The sequence below is a fragment of the Podarcis muralis genome, chromosome 18 (genome assembly GCF_964188315.1).
Source record: "Podarcis muralis chromosome 18, rPodMur119.hap1.1, whole genome shotgun sequence".
NCBI classification, from domain to species: domain Eukaryota; kingdom Metazoa; phylum Chordata; class Lepidosauria; order Squamata; family Lacertidae; genus Podarcis; species Podarcis muralis.
In genome coordinates, this window is record NC_135672.1 from 8,116,392 (window position 1) to 8,143,151 (window position 26,760).

General features: G+C 48.9%; 1 protein-coding gene across 2 annotated transcripts; it reads left to right on the forward strand.

Annotated features, from left to right (window-relative positions):
- The first annotated feature begins 672 nt into the window (after positions 1 to 672).
- LOC114588461 (uncharacterized) lies at positions 673 to 22,733 on the forward strand. Of its 2 annotated transcripts, none has more exons than XM_028713773.2 (10): positions 673 to 1,732; positions 4,464 to 4,549; positions 6,104 to 6,260; positions 7,614 to 7,855; positions 8,984 to 9,523; positions 13,203 to 13,310; positions 16,334 to 16,613; positions 18,898 to 19,091; positions 19,992 to 20,138; positions 21,972 to 22,733. In XM_028713773.2, exons 1-10 carry the CDS (start codon positions 1,723 to 1,725, stop codon positions 22,425 to 22,427), a joined length of 2,220 nt encoding a protein of 739 aa, XP_028569606.2. In that variant the 5' UTR covers positions 673 to 1,722; the 3' UTR covers positions 22,428 to 22,733. The 2 variants fall into 2 exon arrangements, with proteins under 2 accessions (XP_028569606.2, XP_077778029.1); XM_077921903.1 differs by having other exon boundaries at positions 19,992 to 20,146; positions 21,972 to 22,115.
- Positions 22,734 to 26,760: the final 4,027 nt, after the last annotated feature.

Here is a 26,760-nt window from a genome sequence, read left to right on the forward strand (position 1 = left end):
GAATCTGATGAAAGCGAGCGACCCCACCCTCACCAAAGCAATGGGCGTAAATACACAACATTTTTGCATACTGTTTATTGCATTGTGGTGGGGATTTGCCCAGATTACAGACTCCCATAGACCATAGCATAAGAAGTGCTGGCCTACTGAATTCTTCCATTTGAGTTGTTTTACCCATGGTGATGTAACCTATCACAGTCATTAATAATAGTGATAATTCAATAATAATAAGGCCGGGCCTCCCCAGCCATTCTGGGCGGCTCCCAACAGAAAATTAAAAACACGATAAAGCACCAAACATTAAAATGCCTTCTAAAAGCCAGGTGGCTGTTTATTTCCTTGACATCTGATGGGAGGACGTTCCACAGGGCAGGCGCCACCACCAAGAAGGCCCTCTGCCTGGTTCCCTGTAGCTTTGCTTCTCGCAGGGAGGGAACCGCCAGAAGGCCCATGGAGCTGGACCTCAGTGTCCAGGCTGGACGATGGGGGTGGAGACGCTCCTTCAGATATACTGGGCCAAGGCAGTTTAGGGCTTTCAAGGTCAGCACCAACACTTTGAATTGTGCTCAGAAACGTACTGGGAGCCAATGCAGATCTCTCAGAACCGGTGTTATATGGTCTCGGCAGCCAGTCACCAGTCTAGCTGCCGCATTCTGGATTAGTTGTCATTTCTGGGTCACCTTCAAAGGTAGCCCCACATAGAGCGCATGGCAGTAGTCCAAGCGGGAGATAACCAGAGCATGCACCACTCTGGCCAGACAGTCTGCGGGCAGGGAGGGTCTCATCCTGTGTATCAACTGATTCCGGAAAGCAGCTTTAGCATGTAGAGGACCTCTAGCTCCTATGGGATGGGAAACTGGGACGAAGAAAAATATACCCAAGGAATTTCCTTTTGATTCCTGCTTTTGGGGACGAAGGCATTGGGAGACTGAATGTCCCATGGGAGTTTGAAACACGGAAGCAGAGTTGAGTTCCTCTTTGTCTAACATAACATACATGTGGTTCATTTGGTGGGCGTTTTGCTAATCCAAAATATGTGGGGATTTTGACACTTAAATGCTCCCCACAAAAGAAATTTACGCAAGGACAGTGGTACCTCGGGTTACAGACGCTTCAGGTTACAGACTCCGCTCACCCAGAAATATTACCTTGGGTTAAGAACTTTGCTTCAGGATGAGAACAGAAATCGTGTGGCAGCAGTGGGAGGCCCCATTAGCTAAAGTGGTACCTCAGCTTAAGAACGGACCCCCAGAACGAATTAAGTTCTTAACCCAAGGTACCACTGTAGTTCCTTGCCCCCGGGGCAGTTTCAGCCTGGCCGAACAAAGCAACCGCGTTTTTGGCAGCTGAGGGAAGACAGAAGCAGGCAAAATAAGTTGGCATTCTGCCTGTCTTCGCAACGCTGAATAAACAGGTGGCCCCAAGACAGACTGGTCTTCTGGAAATGGTGCCGTTCCAAGCCCTGTGGGTTACCTACCCTTTGCTTTGCGGTTGTGACGGTTCCAAAGCGCCCCCTTGGAAGGGAGAGCAGGGGCCCAGCGCCTGATCTGTGACGTCACACCTATGACGTCACACCGCATCACAAGGGGGAATGGATGGAATGGTGGGGGAAGCTGAGGTGTGGCGCTCCTCAGCGGGGAGGCTGCAGGTCTCCTGCCTGCATGGGAAATGACGTTGCCTTGGTGATGCCATGATTTGCGCCCTGCCAATTGGGCCGAGATCATGGCAGATAGTGAGTAGGACAGCAGGCTGGCATCCCTCTCTCTCTCTCTCTCTCTCTCTCTCTCTCTGTCTGTCTCTGTCTCTCTCTGAATTATAGGATAGTTGATGTTGAACCTAGGACTTGCCGATCAGAAGGTCGGCGGTTCGAATCCCCGCAACGGGGTGAACTCCCGTTGCTCGGTCCCTGCTCCTGCCAACCTAGCAGTTCGAAAGCACGTCAAAGTGCAAGCAGATAAATAGGTACCGCTCTGGCGGGAAGGTAAACGGCGTTTCCGTGCGCTGCTCTGGTTCGCCAGAAGCGGCTTAGTCATGCTGGCCACATGACCCGGAAGCTGTACGCCGGCTCCCTCGGCCAATAAAGCGAGATGAGCGCCGCAACCCCAGAGTCGGTCACGACTGGACCTAATGGTCAGGGGTCCCTTTACCTTTACCTTACACAGGCTGAGACCCTCCCTGCCCACACACTGTCTCGCCAGAGTGGTGCATGCTCTGGTTATCTCCCGCTTGGACTATTGCAACGCGCTCTACATGGGGCTACCTTTGAAGGTGACCCGGAAACTGCAACTAATCCAGAATGTGGCAGCTAGACTGGTGACTGGGGGCGGCCGCCGAGATCATATAACACCGGTCCTAAAGGAGATACACTGGTTTCCAGTATGTTTCCGAGCACAATTCAAAGTGTTGGTGCTGACCTAAACGGCCTCGGCCCAATATACCTGAAGGAGCGTCTCCACCCCCATCATTCTGCCCAGACACTGAGGTCCAGCTCCCAGGGCCTTCTGGCGGGTCCCTCACTGTGAGAAGTGACAGGCCTGGAACCAACTCTGTGTCTAGCCTTCTAGATGCACCTACCTGTCGAATCTGCTTTTTACCTTCCAGATTCCCCCCACCCCACCCCCAGAAATACCTCTAACAGTCTGGGAAAGGGATACGTCCTTGCTGTGCTGCCTCCCCACTTCTCCTTTTTAAAATTACACTCAGTCCCACAGATAATTCCTTTTCCCATCCACCACCCCTCACCCCACCTTTGTGTTAGACTTCCAATCTACTCAATTGCAATTTCTTTCCAATTCTATTACTTTCTTTCACACACCTTTAACCTAATTTCATACTCCTTTTTCTGTCACACATTGTTATCCGTCTTATTTAGTATTTCAGTATTTAAAACGGAACTTGTTTATTTTAATAGGAGTTCTGATTTTTCAATATGGTTTTGCAAGTACAGTGGTGCCTCGCAAGACGAAAAGAATCCGTTCCGCGAGTCTCTTCGTCTAGCGGTTTTTTCGTCTTGCGAAGCAACCCTATTAGCAGCTTAGCGCTATTAGCGGTTTAGCAGCTTAGGGGCTATTAAAGGCTTAGCGGCTTAACTGCTAAAAGGCTATTAGCGGCTTAGCGGCTTAGAAAAAGGGGGGGGAGCGGGGGGAAAATCGCAAGACTCGCAAGACGTTTCGTCTTGCGAAGCAAGCCCATAGGGAAAATCGTCTTGCGAAGCAACTCAAAAACGGAAAACCCTTTCGCCTAGCGGGTTTTTCGTCTTGCGAGGCATTCGTCTTGCGGGGCACCTTCCAGTCCCTGTCTATCTTCTCCTTTGACATCCTTCCAATTTCTCCCATTGTTTTGGATATATTGTAATACTCCATTAATTTGGGAAGCCACTCTGTTTTTGTTGGTATAATACCACTTTTCCAATTTTTTCGCAATCAGTAGCCTTGCGGCTACTGTTGCGTGTAAATATAACGTCTTGTCTTCTTCCTTTAGACTTCCCGGTACAGGATCCCCACTTCTTTATCCCCACAGTTCCCCTCTTAAGAATAAAAGAAATATCGAATTGTGGAGTTGGAAAGGACCACGAGGTAGCGTTTGGTCCAGCCCCCCCGCAAAGCAGAAATCTTTTGCCCAAGGTGGGGCTTGAAATCACCAGCACCTGCCTCGTGGCGCAAACTGCAACTCGCTTGGAGGTTTCTGGCATGGGCTAAGATTTAAACCCCACACCGAGGGGGCCGGTCTCTTTTACAGAGTAAAAGCAGTCTGGTACTGGCCTCGAGGGAAGAGGTGGGAGTCAGGATTCAAGCGAGGAAGAGCAATGAGAAGTATCCATTCAAAGATGTCCGGCTTCAGAGTTAGGGACAGATAGGCTCGCCATATTACAAAAAGTGAAAATCGGGACATTTTTGGCCAAAGTTGAGCTTTTGGGGGGGGGGTTATATCCAGGAAAGGGACGCTGGTGGCGCTGTGGGTAAAAGCCTCAGCGCCTAGGGCTTGCCGATCGAAAGGTCGGCAGTTCGAATCCCCGCGGCGGGGTGCGCTCCCGTTGTTCGGTCCCAGCACCTGCCAACCTAGCAGTTCGAAAGCACCCCCGGGTGCAAGTAGATAAATAGGGACCGCTTACTAGCGGGAAGGTAAACGGCGTTCCGTGTGTGGCTCTGGTTCGCCAGATGCACTTGTCACGCTGGCCACATGACCCGGAAGTGTCTCCGGACAGCGCTGGCCCCCGGCCTCTTGAGTGAGATGGGCGCACAACCCTAGAGTCTGCCAAGACTGGCCTGTACGGGCAGGGGTACCTTTACCTTATATCCAGGAAATTCCAGCCCTCGAGATAGACGTGCCGTTTTGGTTCTCTTCCTTTCTCCTATCCCCAAACTTAAACCCAGTTCCGCACGTTAGCTTTTGCAAGCGATTCTTATCAGGAGGCAAAAACGGGATAGTGGAGCCCTTTAATTTGTTCCGTGCTTTGGGTCTAGTTAGCTCATCGGACGAACATCATGTGACTCCAGCATCAAAGGACCCTTCAATCAACACACCTAGCACGAGGACGCAAGAGGATGAGGTTTGTACGTCACAATACAGTGGTACCTCGGGTTACATATGCTTCAGGTTACAGACTCCGCTAACCCAGAAATAGTGCTTCAGGTTAAGAACTTTGCTTCAGGATGAGAACAGAAATCGTGCTCCGTCGGCACGGCGGCAGCAGGAGGCCCCATTAGCTAAAGTGGTGCTTCAGGTTAAGAACAGTTTCAGGTTAAGAACGGACCTCCGGAACCAAGGACATGGGTGGCGCTGTGGGTTAAACCACAGAGCCTAGGACTTGCCGATCAGAAGATCAGCAGTTTGAATCCCCGCGACGGGGTGAGCTCCCGTTTCTCGGTCCCTGCTCCTGCCAACCTAGAGGTTCAAAAGCACGTCAAAGTATAAGTAGATAAATAGGTACCACGCCAGCGGGAAGGTAAATGGCATTTCCGTGCGCTGCTCTGGTTCGCCAGAAGCGGCTTAGTCCTGCTGGCCACATGACCCGGAAACTGCACACCGGCTCCCTCGGCCAATAAAGCGAGATGAGCGCCGCAACTCCAGAGTTGGTCACGACTGGACCTAATGGCCAGGGGTCCCTTTACCTTTACCACTGTACTTTCCCTTCTGAAAATAGGGAGCCAAATCAGACCACTTGGTCCCTATGGCTCGTTATTTGAGAACACCAGGGGTCGCCAAACCATCATTTGTGGTCACCCACAGCCTCCTTCGCTGGTGTTCCCAGCCTAGGGCCCTGGACTCTGAGCAATCCCATAATAGCCCCAGCTATGCTTGTGGGGTGTGTGTGTGCTTTTTTGCCAAAGTTTAAACCTCAGGGAAATGGAGCGCAGCCAATGAGCGAAGTCAGAACTGTGATGGACCGCCGAGTTGTTCGCACACAGGAATCCCTTAGCGGCGCCTGTTTTCCCACATGGAAGCACTTTCCCTGCTTCTGTCGTATTTTCTGGGCAGAAATCCAACAGGTGGAGCCAGTGCCGGATTTACATATAAGCTAAACAAGCTATAGCTTAGGGCCCCACTCTCTTGGGGGCCCCAAAAAAAATTCAAGGAAAAAGAAACTGGATGTACATTTCCAAAATATAAGATAAAAAACAAAGCAACAGTACAGTGGTACCTCGGGTTACATACGCTTCAGGTTACATATGCTTCAGGTTACAGACTCCGCTAACCCAGAAATAGTGCTTCAGGTTAAGAACTTTGCTTCAGGATGAGAACAGAAATCGTGCTCCGGCGGCACAGCGGCAGCGGGAGGCCCCCATTAGCTAAAGTGGTGCTTCAGGTTAAGAGCAGTTTCAGGTTAAGAACGGACCTCCAGAACGAATTAAGTACTTAACCCGAGGTACCACTGTACATAGAGGACTGAGCTGAAGGGCTCAGCCAGCCTGCTTATATAGAGCTCCAGTACAACGTAACTGTAGCAACTTTCTGTAACTATCTAATCACTGAACCTCACTTTCGATCCCTTATTTGCATAACTATCTACAGTATCCCCCTGCTGGCCCAGGGTGAGAACTTCAGTACATAACAGGTTGTTTGGCGACTGTGCAAACCAACCTCCCCACCCCTTGTTCCTCAGCTTTCAGATACTACCCTCCACAACCCAAGCTGGCCTCCGGAGACGACAAACCCTCACACCACAAGCAGCATTCTGTGTGTCCCTGATGAAGCCATCCGGAGGATTTCTACCACCATCAAGAGCAACAGCCTCGCACCCTCTACCGGGAGGTATTTAAGTGAGTACCAACCAGACTGGCAGGTGAGCGAAGATGGGGAGCTGGTAAGATGATGGATTTTTCGGAGCTAGCCGACGTAACCGGAAGAGTCCACGACCAGAAGGAGGAGGAGTATCAGGAAGAATGGAATACAGTGGTGCCCCGCAAGACGAAATTAATTCGTTCCGCAAGTTTTGTCGTCTAGCGAATTTTTCGTCTTGCGAATTATTATTTAGACAAAGGAAACAAAGTTGCGAGACGTTTTCGTCTTGCGAAGCAAGCCCATAGGGAAATTCGTCTTGCGAGGCAACTCGAAAACGGAAAACCTTTCGTCTAGCAAGTTTTTTGTCTTGCGAGGCATTCGTCTTGCGAGGTACCACTGTAAATTTAATTATTATCTAGTTCGATTTGTTAAGTTAAATTAACTGAAAATAGCTTACAGGTACTTAATGGGCTTAGGATTTTACTTATGTTAAGGGATGAATTAATATGTTTAATTCCGTAAGGTGAAGATCTAAGGATGTTAATGTTTAAGTAAAATTGGGATTTGGAAAACCGTTAAAAGGACATGCAATGAAATTCAACCAAGGGGAAGCAAGGAAGTCACTTAACAAAGTTAATACAGTGGTGCCTCGCAAGATGAAATTAATCTGTTCCGCGAGTCTCTTCGTCTTGCGGTTTTTTCGTCTTGCGAAGCACGGCTATTAGCGGCTTAGTGGCTATTAGCGGTTTAGCGGCTATTAACGGCTTAGCGGCTTAGCGGCTATTAACGGCTTAGCGGCTTTAAGAAAAAGGAAACAAACTCGCAAGAACTCGCAAGAACGAAACGTCTTGCAAAGCAAGCCCATAGGGAATTTCGTCTTGCGAAGCACCTCAAAAAACAGAAAACCCTTTCGTCTAGCGAGTTTTTCGTCTTGCGAGGCATTCGTCTTGTGGGGCACCACTGTAACTGTAATTTTCAATAAGGCTATGGTTTATGTCTGTTTTGTGTGTTTGTTTGTTTGTTTATAATATTGTGAAAACCTCCGTATTTTTCGCTCTATAAGACGCACCAGACCACAAGTTTTTGGAGGAGGAAAACAAGAAAAAAAATATTCTGAATCTCAGAAGCCAGAACAGCAAGAGGGATCGCTGCGCAGTGAAAGCAGCAATCCCTCTTGCTGTTCTGGCTTCTGGGATAGCTGCGCAGCCTGCATTCGCTCCATAAAACGCACACACATTTCCCCTTACTTTTTAGGAGGGGAAAAGTGAGTCTTATAGGGCAAAAAATACGGTAATAAAAAAAATGGGGGGTAGAAGACGGGGAGCTGGTAAGCGGCGTCTCCAAGATGGGCTCGCGGGCAAGGATGATAACACAATATGCTTTCCCTGCAGCCACAGAAGCTCAGTCGAGACTCGAGAGGCAGCCCTCACAGGAAGAGGAGCTGCTGGTCACCAATGAGAATGAGCTGGTGATGCAAATGACGATATCAGAATATGAGCTGTTCCCGGGACTGGGAGACAGCTTTTCTCAGGAGGGACCAGGGAGCGGGCTGCGACAGTCCTTCGAAGAGCAACTTGCCACTTACAGGGCTCCCCAAAATAATATAACGTCCCACCAGGAATTGCCAGAGGAGGTACGCTGTTTTTCTCAAAAAATCAGCTAAGTGGGGACCAGGTAGGGATGTGGTTTGGTTCACATTTAGGCAGGCTGAGACCCTCCCTGCCTGCAGACTGTCTTGCCAGAGCGGTGCATGCTCTGGTTATCTCCCGCTTGGACTACTGCCATGCGCTCTACGTGGGGCTGCCTTTGAAGGTGGAGAACAACTAATCCAGAATGCGGCAGCTAGACTGGGGACTGGGAGTGGCCGCCGAGATCATATAACACCGGTTCTAAAGGAGATACACTGGTTTCCAGTCTGTTTCCGAGCACAATTCAAAGTGTTGGTGCTGACCTTTGAAGGCCTAAATGGACGCGGCCCAGTATACCTGAAGGAGTGTCTCCACCGCCATCGTCTAGCCCGGGCACTGAGGTCCAGCTCCGAGGGCCTTCTGGCGGTTCCCTCACTGTGAGAAGTGAAGTTATAGGGAACCAGGCGGAGGGCCTTCTCAGTAGTGGCTCCTGCCCTATGGAACGCCCTGATGTCAAGGAAATTATCTTAGAAGACATCTGGGGATGCAGGTGGTGCTGTGGTCTAAACCACAGAGCCTAGGACTTGCCGATCAGAAGGTCGGCAGTTCAAATCCCTGCGACGGATGAGCTCCCGTTGTTCGGTCCCTGCTCCTGCCAACCTAGCAGTTCAAAAGCACTTCAAAGTGCAAGTAGATAAATAGGTACCACTCCGGCGGGGAAGGCAAAAGGCATTTCCGTGCGCTGCTCTTGTTCGCCAGAAGCGGCTTAGTCATGATGGCCGCATGACCCAGAAGCTGTACGCCGGCTCCCTCGGCCTATAGAGCAAGATGAGCTCGCAACTCCAGAGTGGTCCACGACTGGACCTAATGGTCAGGGGGTACCTTTACCTTTTAGAAGACCCCTGAAGGAAGCCTTGTACTGGGCCTTTTTTAACATTTGATGTTCTATTGTGTTTTTAATACTCTGCTGGGGAGTGGCTGGGGAAACCCAGCCAGATGGGCGGGGAATAAATAATAAAATTACTGTATGCTCCCAGGATATTTCTTCTACAGAACTTGTCTCTTCTATTGAACTCCTTGCTCAGAAGCTCTGCGGTGCCAGTCCATACTAAAAGCGATTTCTTTTCCCCTAGGAAGATGAGGAATGGAAGGAAGCATCGGCAGAAAATTTACCGGGAGAGAAGGGCTCGCAGGAATATGTGCTGGCGTCTTCACCTCCGCCAGCACCCATGCTACCACCGCCACCAGCAGAAGGGGAGTGGGTGACCCCTCTTACAGCCCCAGAGAGGGAATGGGTGCCCCCTCCGACACCCCCGCAGAGGGGGCGAATGACTCCCCCAGTGCCACCTCTGGAGAGCGAGTGGGTGATATTCGAGAGGACACTTATAGAGAGGGAGAGGGTGACCCCGCTGACTCCACCAACAGAGAGGGGGTCGCATGGTTCTCTGCCGCCATCCCCTCAAGTGTTGCCTGTCGTTCCACAGCCACGGGAGGAGGAACCTCAGCTAGCAGCCCCCACGGAAATAGCCGACACGCACCAGCCGCCACTGCCAGGCCCTGATCCGCAAGCAGAGAAAGCGAGGACCCCCCCTCGGCAGACATCAGAGGAAGAGCCACTTGTCCCCTGGGCTTCAGCCTCAAATGCCTTTTCGGTTTTCCAGACGGTGGAAAAGGTACCGTATTTTTATCATTCATTTTTTTCCAAAAATATTATTTATCAGGTCTGTTACTTCTTCAAGAGACAGTAAGCTGCAGAGGGAAATCTGGGGAAAGGAAGGAAAACGCAACAGCAACAACAACTCATTTTATTTCTGCTGGTTTTGACCGGAATGAATCCTCTCAAAGGGCCTTTGGAAAAACTGCCCATCGAGTAAATGTTTCTTTTTCTATCAGCCCTACTGGTCTGGAGAGCAACGCCAACTGGCAGTTTTAGTCTCCTCAGGAAATCCTGAGGTGGGTTTTATATCTCCACAGAGTAGAGATAGGGAGGAAGAAGAAGAAGAAGAGTTTGGATTTGATATCCCGCTTTATCACTACCCGAAGGAGTCTCAAAGCGGCTAACATTCTCCTTTCCCTTTCTCCCCCACAACAAACGCTCTGTGAGGTGAGTGGGGCTGAGAGACTTCAGAGAAGTGTGACTGGCCCAAGGTCACCCAGCAACCGCAGGTGGAGGAGCGGGGAATCGAACCCGGTTCCCCAGATTACCACTCTTAACCACTACACCACGCTGGCTCTCCGTGGAGAGAGGAGAGTCACTCCTGTGAACGAGGCTCCTGAGAACGTGAAGAGTGATTCTTTCTTTATTTATTTTTAATGTCCCCAGGTCTTTGCGGTTGCTGAATGTTTTCTCAAGTAGCAGCGAAAGCTGAAAAGGTGCCGTATTATCAGGTTGCCTGCCTTCCAGAGAATGGGGTCTGGGGAGCAGAGCGGCAAGGCCCTGTTAATTTATGGAAGGTGCGTGCTTCTAGAGCAGGTTTTCCCAAAACTTGGGTCTCCGGCTGTTGTTGGACTACAACTCCCATCATCCCTATCTAGCAGGGCCAGTGTGCAGGGATGATGGGAGTTGTAGTCCAAAAACAGCTGGGGAACCAAGTTTTGGGAAATGCTGTTATAGAGCAAGGATAAGCATAGCTGTCAACCGTCCCTTCTTTGGCGGGAAACTCCCTTATCCCAGCGTCGTGTCCAGCTGCTGTCCCTTATTGATGATGTCCCTTAAATTTCCCAGGTTTCATGTTCACTCGGCTCGGGAGGGAAGCAGTGGCTCAGGGTCCTCCGCCGCGAGAGAGAGAGCGCGCATGGGCTGCCACGTCTCCGTCTCTCCCTTTCCCCCCTCAGGGGCGTGTCCTGAGGAGACGGGTGGCGGTGGGCAGGAAGTCTTGCGAGACTTCTGCTGCGCTGCCAGGGGAAGCCAGAGGCGGCAGCCGCGGCAGCGGCTGAGGAGGCGGCCTGAGGGAGGAGGAAGAGGAGGGGATGGGGAGGGACGCAGAAGGGCGGCGCTTCAGCCGCGGCGGCACTGCAACCGCTTCATGCCAGGCTCTTGGGCGACATGGGTGAGAGTCTCCCTCCCTCTCCGGCGGGGAAGGGCCAATGGAACTCCTTGCGCCAGGACGACGGCAGCCCCGACGTGCTGCTTAGCATCCCCTCCAACCAGTGCAGCATCTTAATGTAGCGATTTCCCCCTCTGCATCCCTTTCATAACTCTGTTTTTATAAATCATTTGTCCATCCATAGTTCAAATTTTTACTACAAGTCTTCTGTCAATCCTACCCATGTATGTAACTCTTGACAATAGCTTTTCAACTAAATTATAAACCTTCCCCATTCTTTATTAAAGAGGTCCTCTTCCTGGTTTCTAATTCTGCCTGGAAGCTTTGCCATCTCGATGTCGTTCATCAGTTTTGTCTCCCACTCTTCTTTGGGTCAGAGTTGTAGACCCTTAGGGTCATCTAGTCCCCTGCAAAACACAGTCAGTCGCAGCAAAAGCAGCATGGCTCCATCAGTGGCGGATTGATGTATAAGTTAAGCAAAATCCCTTATTTTGGCTGCTGATGCCTTATTTTCAAATCTGTAAGTTGACAGCTATGAGGATATATATAGGGGACATCTGGGCCCCTACGATGTTGTTGGATTCTGGTTGATCTTTTAGTCCACCAGCAGCTACACTTCGGAACTCCCCGCCCCTTGACGCTGAGCGCCTTCACTGTACTATTTTCGGTGCTTGCTAAAAACCTTTTTGTTTAGGCAAGACTTCCCAGATGTGTGGACGTGTGTTTCAATCTGTTCTTAGTTTATCTCCCCCAATGTGTTTTAAATATGTTAAGTTGTGGGCGAACATATCAGACGTCACAGCGATTCTTCAAACAGCTCTTGTTTATTCAGAGGCCAGAATAGAACTGAACTGAAGAGCTCAGTTAGCCTGCTTATATAGAGCTCCAGAACAACGTAACTGTTGCAACTTTCTAAAACTATCCAATCACTGAATGTCACTTTCGATCCTTTATTTGCATACAAACTATCCAATCACTGAACGTCACTTTCGATCCTTCCTTTGCATAACTATCTACAGTATCCCCCTGCTGGCCCAGGGTGAGAACTTCAGTACATAACAAAATAGTTGCTTTCAACTGTTTTTAACTGATGGTTTTATTGTTTTTCTCTCTCTTTGTAAACCATTTTGAGGGTGTTAACAACCAAGCGATGTATAATTTCTATTAAGTAGACGAACTCCCAGCATGGCCCAAAATTCAAGGGTGGTTGTTTTTTTTGGGTTTTTTTAGTACTTCCTTCTACTACAGGGAAATATTTGGGGTCGTTCAAGAGAGTCGAAATAGCTTTGGGGTTGCTGCCCTGTACTAATTCATATATGGTTTTACATGTTTCGTATTGTTGCAGGAATTTATGTATAGGTTGGGGGGGGTTGCCCCTCCAGCAGATATCATGCACATGCAGCCCACTACCAGGATCATGCCAATCACTTTTGTGACTTTTGTGATTTGTCCCCACAAAACACTTCATCACGGTTTCTTCCTATCTGTTCAAAGGGCCTTTGCTGGACAATACCCAATGTAAGAATTCCCTGATCAAGGTATCTCTGTACTGGCTCACTGGGAAAACTTCAGAAATTCATATAGACATGTGAGCTCAGCTACTCACCTGAGTGATAATCCCTGGCATCCTGATACCTGAGTGCCAGACAGGTAGCCATTCCAGAAATAACAAACCCAGATGAAGACAAAAGGGTGTGATTCACTTGGCTGGGAAACAGGGAAATGTAAATATCTCCTTTGTTACATTTGATGGATGTTTGGTGGAGGGCAAGGGGAACCATGGGGCAGGGTCCAGGATGCTCAGATTACGGCCACCAGACCTCCCCTTTCATGATGTACCCGTGATGTATTAGTGATGTAGTTTGGGGGGTGTAACATGGGGATTAGCAGCTAATAAAAGTTTGGGTTCTCTTTTGTTCGGGGCTTCCATCCTGTTTCACCTGGTAGCAGGTGGGAGTCCTGTCGCGACAGTCTTCAATCAAGACCAAGCCTACTGGCTGCTGTTTTGCTCTGGTATTCCTGGCTGGTGTCCTTGTTTTTTGTCCAAGGGAGCCCTCAGATTTCTCTGTTAACAGCTTGTGTGTTTACCTTGTGCACCCATGAAAACCCATTCTGTTTTCAACACCCCAGAATTTGTGTCCCAGTAGCCTCCTCTCCCTCCATGAATTTGCCTAATTCCCCTTTTAAGTCCTCCAAATTGGTTGCCATCACAGCATCTGGGTGCTGTGAGTGCCACAGTTTGACTTTCCCCCAGCTTTCAGCTCCCCTTTTCAGCGCTGCCCCTTTCATTCCTTTCCGCTTCCAGCCTGAAGCAGCCGCAGAGAAAGTCTCTAAGGAAACATCGCTAAGGAACTACGAACCTCCCATGGCCTCCCGCTCAGGAAAGGAGATTGTGACCCAAACGGAAACTAAGGTAGTCTTTGGCCAGCTAGAGCACAGTACTCTTATTGTTCCATTTCTTCTACAAACCACTTCCTATAAAGCATCTCAAAACGATTTCACAACAAAAACTTGTATTTCAAAAACTGCACATATAGAGACAGTTAAAACCATTGTATAAGGGGAGCGTGTGGCGCTCTGGTCTAAACCACTGAGCCTCTTGGGCTTGCCGATCAGAAGGTCGGTGGTTCAAATCCCTACGATGGAGTGAGCTCCTGTTGCTCTGTCTCAGCTCCTGCCAACCTAGCAGTTCAAAAGCACGCCAGTGCAAGTAGATAAATAGGTACCACTCTGGCGGGAAGGTAAACAGCGTTTCCGTGCGCTCTGGTTTCCGTCCTGTTGCTCCAGAAGTGGTTTAGTCCTGCTGGCCACATGACCCGGAAAGCTGTCTGTGGACAAACGCCAGCTTCCACGGCCTGAAAGCGAGATGAGCGCTGCAACCCCATAGTCACCTTGGACTGGACTTAACCATCCAGGGGTCCTTTGCTTTTTTACCTTTATATAGCCCTAACCCCTGGCACGGCTCACGATGTCTAAGAAACCAAAAAAACCAATTGAGTTTCAAAACCGGTTTTGAAAGTTTCAGCCTGTATCCAAGGATACAAAGCCCTGCTCCCTTGATCTCAGAAACCACCATGCAATATTTGGTAATAATATAGAATCATAGATTCGTAGAGTTGGAAGGGACCCTGAGGATAATCCAGTCCCACCCCCTGCAATGCAGAAATATGCAGTTGTCCCATACGGGGATTTGAACCTGCAACCTTGCCGTTATCAGTACCACGCTCTAACCAACTGAGCTATGTCTTCAAAGGTGTCCAAATGCAGAACGAACAAACAACTTTCTGAAACATATGAGAAAGTAAGAATTAAAAACAACTGCCCTTATAAAAAACAATTTAGACCCAGTACCTTGGTTCTCGAACGTAATGTGTTCCGGAAGTCCGTCCGACTCCCGAAATGGTTCAAAAACCAAGGTGCGGCTTCCGATTGGCTGCGGTTCGCAAACCGGAACACTCACTTCTGGGTTTGCGATGTCTGGGAGCCAATTTGTTGGGGAGCCAAGCCGTTCAAGTACCAAGGTACAGATACGGGGGGAATAGGGATGTGGGTGGCGCTGTGGGTTAGACCACAGAGCCTAGGACTTGCCGATCAGAAGGTTGGCGGTTTGAATCCCCGTGACGGGGTGAGCTCCCATTGCTCGGTCCCTGCTTCTGCCAACCTAGCAGTTCGAAAGCACGTCAAAGTGCAAGTAGATAAATAGGTACCGCTCCAGCGGGAAGGTAAACGGCATTTCCGTGCGCTGCTCTGGTTCACCAGAAGCAGGTTAGTCATGCTGGCCACATGACCCGGAAGCTGTACGCCGGCTCCCTTGGCCAATAAAGCAAGATGAGCAACCCCAGAGTCGGCCACGACTGGACCTAATGGTCAGGGGTCCCTTTACCTTTACCTTTAACAGGTGAGAGCTGGGAGGGATCACTCTTCTTTCTTTGGAATAAGGGTTAAGATATAATTGTGGTAGATGGCTGTTTGTTTGTTTGTTTGTTTGTTTGTTTGTTTGTTTGTTTTTCTCCTCTTCTCTCTTCTCTTCCGCCTCCTTTATTATCCTCCTTTTGCTTTGTTTTTTTGCTTCTTTTCTCTTTCTCTTCTTTAGATGAGTTTGCGCTTTTGTTGTACTTTATGTTGAAAACTCCAAATAAAAACTGATTTTTTAAAAAATAAACAAGAAATTCCCTCCCGTCAAGATTGCAAATTGTACCGCCCAGTGGCGCGAACTCACAAACCCTCCATTCAACAGCACCAGATTTAGGGTGGTTCGGGCGGTTCCCCTGCACAAGGCATTGAGCCAATGGGGTGCAAATAATAATAATAATAATAATAATAATAATAATAATAATAATACCTATATTTATATGGGTACCTACTGGGAAATGGGACGCGGGTGGCACTGTGGTTTAACCACAGAGACTTGCCAATCAGAAGGTCGGCGGTTCGAATCCCCGCGACGAGGTGAGCTCCCGTTGCTCGGTCCCTGCTCCTGCCAACCTAGCAGTTTGAAAGCACGTCAAAGTGCAAGTAGATAAATAGGTACTGCTCTGGCGGGAAGGTAAACGGCGTTTCCGTGCGCTGCTCTGGTTCGCCAGAAGCGGCTTAGTCCTGCTGGCCACATGACCCGGAAGCTGTACGCCGGCTCCCTCGGCCAATAAAGCGAGATGAGCGCCGCAACCCCAGAGTCGGCCACGACTGGACCTAACGGTCAGGGGTCCCTTTATCTTTATCTTTACCTACTGTGAAGAGCCATTTAAAAAACCAACTGGAATTATTGCGAAAATAAAGAAGTATTTGGGGAAGGAGCGGCCAGTTTTTGTCATGGCTCAGGGCACCATATTGTCTAACCCTGTCCCTGTACGTGGGGCTACCTTTGAAGGTGAGCCGGAAACTGCAATTAATCCAGAATGCGGCAGCTAGACTGGTGACTGGGGGCGGCCGCCGAGACCACATAACACCGGTCTTGAAAGACCTACATTGGCTCCCAGTACATTTCCGAGCACAATTCAAAGTGATGGTGCTGACTTTTAAAGCCCTAAACGGCCTCGGTCCAGCATATCTGAAGGAGCGTCTCCACCCCCATCACCTGAGGTCCAGCTCCGAGGGCCTTCTGGCGGTTCCCTCATTGCGAGAAGCAAAGCTACAGGGAACCAGGCAGAGGGCCTTCTCGGTGGTGGCTCCTGCCCTGTGGAATGCCCTCCCATCAGATGTCAAAGCGATAAATAACTACCTGACATTCAGAAGACATCTTAAGGCAGCCCTGTTCAGGGAAGTTTTTAATCTGTGATATCTTAGTGTATCTTTGGTTTCTATGGAAGCTGCCCAGAGTGGCTGGGGAAACCCAGCCAGATGGGCGGGGTACAAATAATAAATTATTATTATTATTATTATTATTATTATTATTATTATTATTATTATCCCTGCTCCTAACGTCTCTCCACCTCCTAGGCCTTGCCTGCGAGGGTGGACCCAGCCCCTTCAGACATGACGCGCTTCAAGCCCAAAGCAGCCGCTCTCAAACAGAGGGGAAAAGACAAAACGTTTCACGACGCCATGGAAGACATCGCCTCCCAGATCAAGGATGCCAGCACTTCCTCCATGGCAAATAGCATCAACTCTTTTGTGGACTCTCCAATTGGGAAGGTCTTTGCAAACACCATCGACCATGCCCTGGAGAAATCTGAGGAGTGGCTGAATTATTATCTTCCTCTACCAGACACCAGCGCCGGTGAGAAATAGGCAACCATTTTGGCAGCCAAGGTTCTTTGTTTGTTTAACTTTAAAGCAATGTTGCATATCATGTACTCGTTGTTATCTGAATACAGTGGTCCCTTGGTTCTCAAACTTAATTCATTCTGGACGTCTGCTCCAAAACCAAAGTTTTTTCAAAACCAAGGTGTGCTTTCCCATACAAAGTACAGTGGTACATCGGGTTACAGACGCTTCAGGTTACATACACTTCAGGTTACAGACTCTGCTAACCCAGAAATAGTACCCCGGGTTAAGAACTTTGCTTCAGGATGAGAACAGAAATCGTGCTCCGGCGGCGCAGCGGTGGCAGGAGGCCCCATTAGCTAAAGTGGTGCTTCAGGTTAAGAACAGTTTCAGGTTAAGAACGGACCTCCGGAACGAATTAAGTATGTAACCAGAGGTACCACTGTAATGCAAAACAGATTAATCCGTTCCAGACTTTGAAAAAAGAACCCCTAAAAGAGTAATTCAACAAGAATTTTACTAACAAGACCGTTTTTGAAAGCAATACTCAATATACTATACTATAAAATAAATGAGACAATACGATATATGAAGAATAGAAATAAAAAGTCAATTATATAGAAAAAAAATTAGGGTTTTGAATCAATAGTCAAATAGTGGATGTTATTCTGATTGCCCCAGCTAAAAACCTTGCAACCTTTGCTGTCGCCTTCTCATCTTGGGGCAGTGGTTGGGCAACCCGGAATGGACAATAAAAGAGGAGTGATAATCTCATTCCTCAAGTCTATACAAAGAGCGCAAGCCAGAAGGGCATGCGCCACTGATTCGGGACTGCCATCTCCACAGGGACATAAGCGTTTTTCGTGTGGAATCTGTTAGAATCGTCCCTCAAGTCCAGCCGAGGGCAGTACATTCAATCTTGCAAGAGTAAAAGCGCGTCTATCTTTTAGAATTGCTAGGTTACGCAGATAGGGTGGCAGAGAGTCGAAATGGGGAGGTGGAAAATAGTCATACCACGGGCAAAATTTCCTTAGTGTGGCCATGTTGTTCTGATGCTCGATATCATTTAGGCGCTGACAAATTACCGTATTTTTTGCTCCATAAGACTCACTTTTTCCCTCCTAAAAAGCAAGGGGAAATGTGTGTGCGTCTTATGGAGCGAATGCAGGCTGCGCAGCTATCCCAGAAGCCAGAACAGCAAGAGGGATTGCTGCTTTCACTGCGCAGCGATCCCTCTTGCTGTTCTGGCTTCTGAGATTCAGAATATTTTTTTTCTTGTTTTCCTCCTCCAAAAACTAGGTGCGTCTTGTGGTCTGGTGCGTCTTATAGAGCGAAAAATACGGTAGACTGTTTGCTTTACTGTAACCCAAAGCAAGTAGCTGTTGTGGTGATAAGCCACAAGACTGAAGTTTTTGATAGATAATTTTAGTCCAGGCGCTCTTGTGACAATTTTGCAGCACTAGGGATATTAGACCAGGGGGATTTGAGTTTAGGCGAAGTCAATAGTTACCGTATTCTTCGCTCTATAAGACGCACCAGACCATAAGACGCACCTAGTTTTTGGAGGAGGAAAACAAGAAAAAAAATATTCTGAATCTCAGAAGCCAGAACAGCAAGAGGGATCGCTGCGCAGCGAAAGCAGCAATCCCTCTTCCTGTTCTGGCTTCTGGGATAGCTGTGCAGCCTGCATTCGCTCCATAAGATGCACACACATTTTCCCTGACTTTTTATTTTTATTTTTAAGAATAATTTTTTATTAACCGACCAATCACATCAAATCAAACCAAATTACATAAATTCCAAATTACACAGCCGAATTTTAAGTTTTTGTTGGGGGTACCCATATTTCAAGTTCCGAAGGGGATCCAATCGTCTTCTTGCTTCTTATTACTGCTTTAATGTCCACAAATCTAACCTTATGATGTTCACAGTACTATCCAGTCCTTTCTTATTGTTTTTCCACATCTCTTGTTGTTATTTTCATATATTTTTTCCTTTCTCTTTGTGACCTCTGATAGTATCCACAAGCTGGTTAGAACAGTTTGTAATCCTGCGTGGATATTATTTTTTTATCCAGTAGCCATTTCCCCTTACTTTTTAGGAGGGAAAAAGTGAGTCTTATAGAGCAAAAATTACGGTAAGTGTCCTACGCCAGATCCGTAATTCTACCGGGGGAACACAGAATGGTACAGAGAAAATTTGCCTTAAGAGCTTTGATTGGACCGCTTCCGTAGATCCAAGGGCAGTGCCAGTCCAAATCTGAGCCGAATATAATTGCATCTGCATGTTTTTCTCAGCTGACGCTGGCGGGAAGAAAGAAGAGCGTGACACGTCAAAAGACGACCTCTGCAAGGAGGGCTGCTTCATGAGGATCAACTTCCTTTCCACCCAGCTGAGAAACCGGGCCTTCAGGTTTGTGCTGCACCGGCTGAAAGCGACCCGTAAGAACACCAACGAACAGCTCTCGCGGCTCGATCAGGTGTTGAACATGGTAAGTGAGGCTGAACATTAGTGGCTCGCTGCGAATTCTCCGCCGTTGAAGGGAAACGTGTGGAACAGGTCTCGGTGTTTCGATTTCTGGGAATGGAGTTGAGAGAAGACCTAACCTGGGGAGAAAACAGCAAAGACCTGATGAAGAGAGCACAGCAGAGGTTATATTTTCTGAGAATCCTCCGGAAAAATAACCTCTCAAAGGACCTGTTGATGGCATTTTACCATTGTGCTGTGGAGAGTGTATTAACTTATGGTCTGTGTGTGTGGCTTGGGAGCTGCACGGCCAGGGAAAAAACAATGCTGTCCAGGGTTGTAAAGACTGCGGAGAGAATAATTGGGTGCGCTCTTCCCACCTTGGATCAAATCTATGCTTCCAGGTGTCATGTCGCTGGGGAAACAAAACAGTCTCCGTCCGCAGAACATTCAAAAATGGAGGCTTGCGCAAGGGGCTGGGGTCAGAAAGAGAGTCAGCGATTGACCACACATTCGCTCCATAAGACGCACAGACATTTCCCCTTACTTTTTAGGAGGAAAAAGGTGTGCCTTATGGAGCGAAAAATACAGTACAGTCATACCTTGGGTTGAATGTGCTTTGGGTTGAGCGCGTTCGAGTTGCGCTCCGTGGCACGGAGCGTGTTACTTCTGGGTCTCACCACTTGCGCATGCGCAGATGCTCAAAATGATGTCACGCGCATGCGCGGAAGCGGCAAAACGCGACCCGCAGACGCGCCGTCACTTGTTACATCCGCTTCAGGATGCGAACGGGGCTCCAGAACAGATGCCATTCGCATCCCGAGGTACCACTGTAATTGGATTTCTCTGCGAGCCAGAGTCGTCCTTGTCTTGCCACAGCAGTAACCTCCTCTCTCTCTCTCTCTCTCCCAATTCCCCCTCTCAGCTAGATCACTCCCTGAGCCCGGGCCCATCCAGCTTCCAAAAGGTCTCTGAAAGCTTGTCAAACATTTTGCCGCAGTGGAATACAAAGATGGAGGCTCCGTCCCAGAAGCCCAGCGTGGTCCACAAGTCCCTCTCATTAATGCCTGAGGTATCTTGGTGAGGAAAGGAGATGTTCAAGGGCAAATTGGCCAGTGGGTTGCCATCAGCAGAAACAGCCCTTCTAGGAAGGGGAAGCTGAGAAGCACTATCAACCTCACACTGCCACTAGTGGCGAGGGGTGGAATTACGGGAGCAAGCCGTCTTCCTGAGTTATAAGAGGTGGAGCCTGAGAACGAAGGGCCAATCAAAGGGGAGAACCTGGGAGTGTTGGGGCGGGCATCATTCAGTGGCATAGTGTGGGGAGGGCCACAGGGGCGCAAAATTGTTAGGGGTGCAGAATTTCAATACAGCTGTGCACTTCCGTAGCTGTGAACCAGGAAGTGAACTCTCCAGACAATGGAACGACTCTTCATTTCTTATCTCTGTGGCTGCGATCTCCTGCGTGATGTGGACACCATTAGGCAGTTGAATGCACATGCATCCTCCGTCCGTTTCCCTCCCTCCGCATGGCTCCACGCACCGGCAACCCCTGCTATGCCACTGGGCTTAGTTAGGTGAAGCTCTCTCTGTTCCTCCATGGCGGACTGTTGCTCCACTTAAAAAGGGCTCTATCTTAAGGTTACCAGATGTTTTTCAATGAATCCGGGGAGACTTTTCAACTTCAATAGGAATGATAGGATTTTGTATGGGGACGGATTTGTAAATCCGGGGACAGTCCCTGTCCTCCTGGGCCGTGTCCAGAAAGTGGTGTTGGGGGATGAGTGTTCAGACCCCTGGGCTCTCAGTTGTGGGGTGCCTCAGGGTTCTGTCCTCTCCCCCATGCTTTTTAATATCTATATGAAGCCGCTGGGAGAGATGATCAGGGGGTTTGGGCTGGGTGTTCATCAGTATGCAGATGACACCCAGCTCTGCCTCTCTTTCAAATCAGAACCAGTGAAGGTCCTGTGTGAGTGCCTGGAGGATGGATGGCGGCCAACAGATTGAGGTTGAATCCTGACAAGACAGAAGTTCTTGGCGGACAGGGGGAGGTGGGTGTGGGGGACTCCCTGGTCCTGAATGGGGTAACTGTGCCCCTGAAGGACCAGGTGCGCAGCCTGGGAGTCATTTTGGACTCACGGCTGTCCATGGAGGCGCAGGTTAATTCTGTGTCCAGGGCAGCTGTCTACCAGCTCCATCTGGTACGCAGGATGAGACCTTTCCTGCCCGCAGACTGTCTCACCAGAGTGGTGCATGCTCTGGTTATCTCCCACTTGGACTACTGCAATGCGCTCTACATGGGAATACCTTTGAAGGTGACCCGGAAACTACAACTAATCTAGAACGCGGTAGCTAGACTGGTGACTGGGAGTGGCCGCTGGGACCACATAACACCAGTCCTGAGAGATCTGCATTGGCTCCCAGTACATTTCCGAGCACAATTCAAAGTGTTGGTGCTGACCTTTAAAGCCCTAAACGGCCCAATATACCTGAAGGAGCATCTCCACTCCCATCGTTCAGCCCGGACACTGAGGTCCAGCTCCGTGGGCCTTCTGGCTGTTCCCTCATTGCGAGAAGTGAGGTTACAGGGAACCAGGCAGAGGGCCTTCTCGGTGGTGGTGCCCGCCCTGTGGAACGCCCTCCCTTCAGATGTGAAGGAAATAAGTAGCTATCTTTAAAAGACATCTGAAGGCAGCCCTGTTCAGGGAAGTTTTTAATATTTAATGCTGTATTGTTTTTAACACTTGATTGGAAGCCGCCCAGAGTGGCTGGGGAAACTCAGCCAGATGAGCCGGGTATAAATAAATTATTATTATTATTATTATTATTATTATTATTATTATTATTATTATTATTATTATTAGGAAACGGGGATGCCTGGTAACCTTACTCTACCCTCTTTCAGCAACTGGAGATGAAAGCTTTGACCATGACCCGGGTCCTGGCCGACGAGTTGTACACAACCTACCGCAATCTCCTGCCACACGTCGCTGAGCTCCCCGCTCACCTCCAGGAAAAAGTGACTCAGGTCTACCAGAACATGGAAGAGCTCCACTCTCATTTGTCCTCCGTCGCCTCCCTCAGGGATCTGCCAACCTACCTGATGCTACAGAGCCGAGAGAGAATCTCCATCGCCCGGGAGAACCTGGACGAACTGCTAGATTTCATGGCCCAAAGCCAGCCACGTCAGTGGCTGTCTCAACCGAGTACTTCCACGACAGGGGTTGGACTGCCGTCGGCTGGGGTCAGGCCACCGACAACGGGGAACGCCGAAAGCAGAGGGGGAGAAGAAGGGTCCACGTCTTGGCAACGTTCGCCACCTCACCCGTCGTCTTCGTATCCAAAAGATTCCCAGCTCTAAAGCCAGATGAAGAGCATTCCTCCATGGAACGGAAGCTTTGGGTTACTACAGCTCCGGTTTCGTGCAGCCCAGGAACCGTAACCCCATGGAAGCCAACTTTGCCAGCAACTTCCTCTGCTTCTGATTCAGGCAACTGATCCCATTGCAATTAAAGGTCTCTCTGAAACAAGATGGCGCTTGCATGCTCCTTTGAAAAAGGTTCTGTGCTCCCACTGGGATGTTGGGGGATCTCGTCAGCTAAGCGGCCTCGGCCCAGTATACCTGAAGGAGCGTATCCACCCCCATCGTTCAGCCCGGACGCTGAGGTCCAGTGCTGAGGGCCTTCTGGCAGTTCCCTCACTGCGAGAAGCCAAGTTACAGGGCCTTCTTGGTGGTGGCACCTGCCCTGTGGAACGCCCTCCCACCAGATGTCAAGGAAATAACTACCTGACTTTTAGAAGACATCTGAAGGCGGCCCTGTTTAGGGAAGTTTTTAATGTGTGACATTTTAATGTATTTTTTAATCTTTGTTGGAAGCCGCCCAGAGTGGCTGGGGAAACCCAGCCAGGTGGGCAGGGTACAAATAATAAATTATTATTATTATAAGCTGGGAGGCAGGTGCAAGCAGGGTGAAAGGAGAGGGTCAGTCTGTGCTGAGAGCTGTAAGGAGCCAGGTCAATCTGTTGGGGTCAGTGATGTCCAGGCCAAACCCAGCTAGCCGCCTCTGGTAGCTCCTGCAATATCACTCCCTGGTCATACAGTGGTACCTCGGGTTAAGTACTTAATTCATTCCGGAAGTCTGTTCTTAACCTGAAACTGCTCTTAACCTGAAGCACCACTTTAGCTAATGGGGCCTCCTGCTGCCGCTGCACCGCCGGAGCACGATTTCTGTTCTCATCCTGAAGCAAAGTTCTTAACCTGAAGCACTATTTCTGGGTTAGCAGAGTCTGTAACCTGAAGCGTCTGTAACCCGAGGTACCACTGTACAACGGTGCTGCCGTGACGCACCATCTGTCCGTTCATTTCTTATATCTTTCCCATTTCTAAGTTCAACTTTGCATTGTTTTTATTTTTAATTATTTTGGGGAGACAAAGTAATAATCATAAATAAATAAGAATAAAAATGTGCGCCCCACCACCAAGGCCATTCCATTGTAACTATCCAACCTCCCAAAATTTCAACACCTCTTGCGATGGTTTGACCCCCTTTCCATTTCCAAATCCTACAAACACCTTCCATATCTCCTCAGAATCATTCCTCCTGCATATTCCCCGTCTTACCTTAATGACACATTAATTTATCCAGGGCCGTCTTTAGTATATGCACCGCCGGGGTGCAAAGATCTGCCCAGGCCACCCCCCAAAAAAATTTAGTTTAGCCCCCAGATTAACTTTTATTATGCTTATGTCGCTATTGTCATTTGATAATAGTGCTCACACCTGCGCAGCTCCAAAATGAGGTTTTTGTGTGTGTGTTTTGTTTAAAACCAGCTTTTCTAAAGACAAATAATGCATTGGGAGTTAGTTTAAAGACTCCATGCATGCGCTGACGGTCGCAGAGAGGTGTCTGAAAGATAAGACGGGCGGGCATTGTGCGCATGCGTTGGGGAACCATCTTAGAATCATAGAGTTGGAATAGACCACAAGGGCCATCGAGTCCAACCCCCTGCCAAACAGGAAACACCATCAGAGCACTCCTGACATATGGTTGTCAAGCCTCTGCTTAAAGACCTCCAAAGAAGGAGACTCCGCCACACTCCTTGGCAGCAAATTCCACTGTCGAACAGCTCTTACTGTCAGGAAGTTCTTCCTCATGTTTAGGTGGAATCTTCTTTCTTGTAGTTTGGATCCATTGCTCCGTGTCCGCTTCTCTGGAGCAGCAGAAAACAACCTTTCTCCCTCCTCTATGTGACATCTTTTTATATATTTGAACATGGCTATCATATCACCCCTTAACCTCCTCTTCTCCAGGCTAAACATGCCCAGCTCCCTTAGCCGTTCCTCATAAGGCATCGTTTCCAGGCCTTTGACCATTTTGGTTGCCCTCCTCTGGACACGTTCCAGTTTGTCAGTGTCCTAGTGTCTTGGGCGACCTTTCATTGTGGGAGCAACCTTATTCCTAGAGGAGCTTGAAGGGCCCTTGCGAGTGCGCATATATGAGTTCTTCTTGGGAAGGAGCCTGCGCGAGCTCCTGTCGCTAGATAAGCGCATTCTCTTTCTGTCTGTCTCTCCCTCTTCAGCGCCCGGATGCCAGGCACCCCTTGCACCCCCGGGTAAAGATGGCCCTAAATTTATCATTAATAGCTATATGCCACACCTCTTTATACCATTCTTCCATTTTAAATTCTGCTTGCCCCTTCCACTTCCTGGCTATAATAATTTGTGTCGCTGTCAATAAATTTGCGAGCAAGTCCTTCATAAACTGTGAACCTTCCATCTGCATCATTTTTTAAAGAAAAGGCCCTGGTATAAATTCATCAGCGTTCTAGCGTGACGTGCAAAATTTCTGGATGCAGTTTTTGTTGGCCCAATAGGTTACATGTGTGTGCCAGAATCCCACCCCATTCAGGAACCCCTAGAACAGATTCTGTAGAAAGGTGAGATCTTTTGCACAGAGGCAGTCATGCATCGCCCGAAGAACAGGAGCCAAGCTTGCTGAATCAGGCAGGGCTTTATGTGGTGCAAGAGTTCATGGGTTCCTGGTGCTTACCCAGGGTTTATATTTCCTTTGGAAATGAGGCATGGCAGAGACTGTGGTGCCTTTACGATATATGATTTATTTACACATAAACAGAATGGCATATGCTAGAGCATGCTATATTCATGCTGTACTCACAGCAGACAAGTGTACTCACAGATGCGGGTGGCGCTGTGGTCTAAACCACTGAGCCTCTCAGGCTTGCTGATCAAAAGGTCAGCCGTTCGAATCCCCGCAACAGAGTGAGCTCCCGTTGCTCAGCCCCTGCTCCTGCCAACCTAGCAGTTCGAAAGCACAAAGTGCAAGTAGATAAATAGGTACCGCTGCAGCAGGAAGGTAAACGGCGTTTCCGTGCACTCTGGTTTCCGTCACAGTGTCCCATTGCACCAGAAGCAGTTTAGTCCTGCTGGCCACATGACCCGGAAAGCTGCCTGTGGACAAACGCCGGCTCCCTCGGCCTGAAAGCGAGATGAGCGCCGCAACCCCATAATCACCTTTGACTGGACTGAACCATCCAAGGGTCCTTTGATGTGGTGTAGTGGTTAAGAGCGGTAGTCTCGTAATCTGGTGAACCGGGTTCGCTTCCCCGCTCCTCCACATGCAGCTGCTGGGTGACCTTGGGCCAGTCACACTTCTCTGAAGTCTCTCAGCCCCACTCACCTCACAGGGTGTTTGTTGTGGGGGAGGAAGGGGAAGGAGAATGTGAGCCGCTTTGAGACTCCTTAAAGGGAGTGAAAGGCGGGATATCAAATCCAAACTCTTCTTCTTCTTCCTTTACTACTTCTTCTTTTACAGCAAACGGGCAGATGGAGTTCATCAACCTAGGAAGGGAGCCCATCTAGGAGAAGGAAAACTCTGATCCTTAACCGATATCTTCAGGAAAAGAATCAGGAGTGAACCTACACAAATCCGGAGCAAAGTCCATAAGGCTGTTGGATAGCTCCTTGTACACCTCCTTCCGGCAACTCCTGCCGCCAAGCTGGTGCCAAACGTCTTGCTCTGGTTTCCTTTGGACCCCATCAGTGAGGCCGAGAGGGGGGTCTTCTCGTCTGGGACACACCCTGGCGAGGTCACTTCATTGCTGCTAACATACCTTCCAACGTTTCTCCCATGAAAGCAAGGACATCCTATTCTCCATCAGGAAGCTTCTCCAGTGTTTGATCTCACCCCACACGGATATACATTGACATCTGTCACTTTCAGACAATGACAACGTCTCCGCCTTGCCTACGTCGCAGGATTGTTGTAAAGAAAAAGGGAAGGGAAGACATCATGTACAACAGATAAATGGAATGAAATAAAATTTCAGCTGCCTTGGTTCTCCCTGTCAGGGAAAAATGCAGGATACTGTATTCCTATTAGTAATGAAAACTTGAGGATGATCAGGATACATACCAGAGAGTAAGTCCTATTGAACTCAGTGGGACTTACTTCTTTTCTTATTATTAATATGTTATTAAGGATTTTCTTGTTTTACAGAAGTGTAGTGCCTTGCATTTTTTTTTTATGTAACATTTTTACAAATCCATTTCATTTGTCGAGGCATTAGGGGGAGAAGAAAAAAGAAAGAGGGAAGAAAAGGGGGGGTGGAGAGAGGGAAGATGGATGGGGGTGGGGTGGGGTGGTGGTGTTTCTATTATGTTTAATGTGTGTAGA

What these genes read in the sequence shown, in the direction of transcription:
- LOC114588461 (XM_028713773.2), top strand. An exon ending in TGACCCAAACGGAAACTAAG is followed by an intron (nt 13,311 to 16,333) that starts GTAGTCTTTGGC and finishes TCCACCTCCTAG; the next exon opens with GCCTTGCCTGCGAGGGTGGA. An exon ending in TCGATCAGGTGTTGAACATG is followed by an intron (nt 19,092 to 19,991) that starts GTAAGTGAGGCT and finishes TCCCCCTCTCAG; the next exon opens with CTAGATCACTCCCTGAGCCC.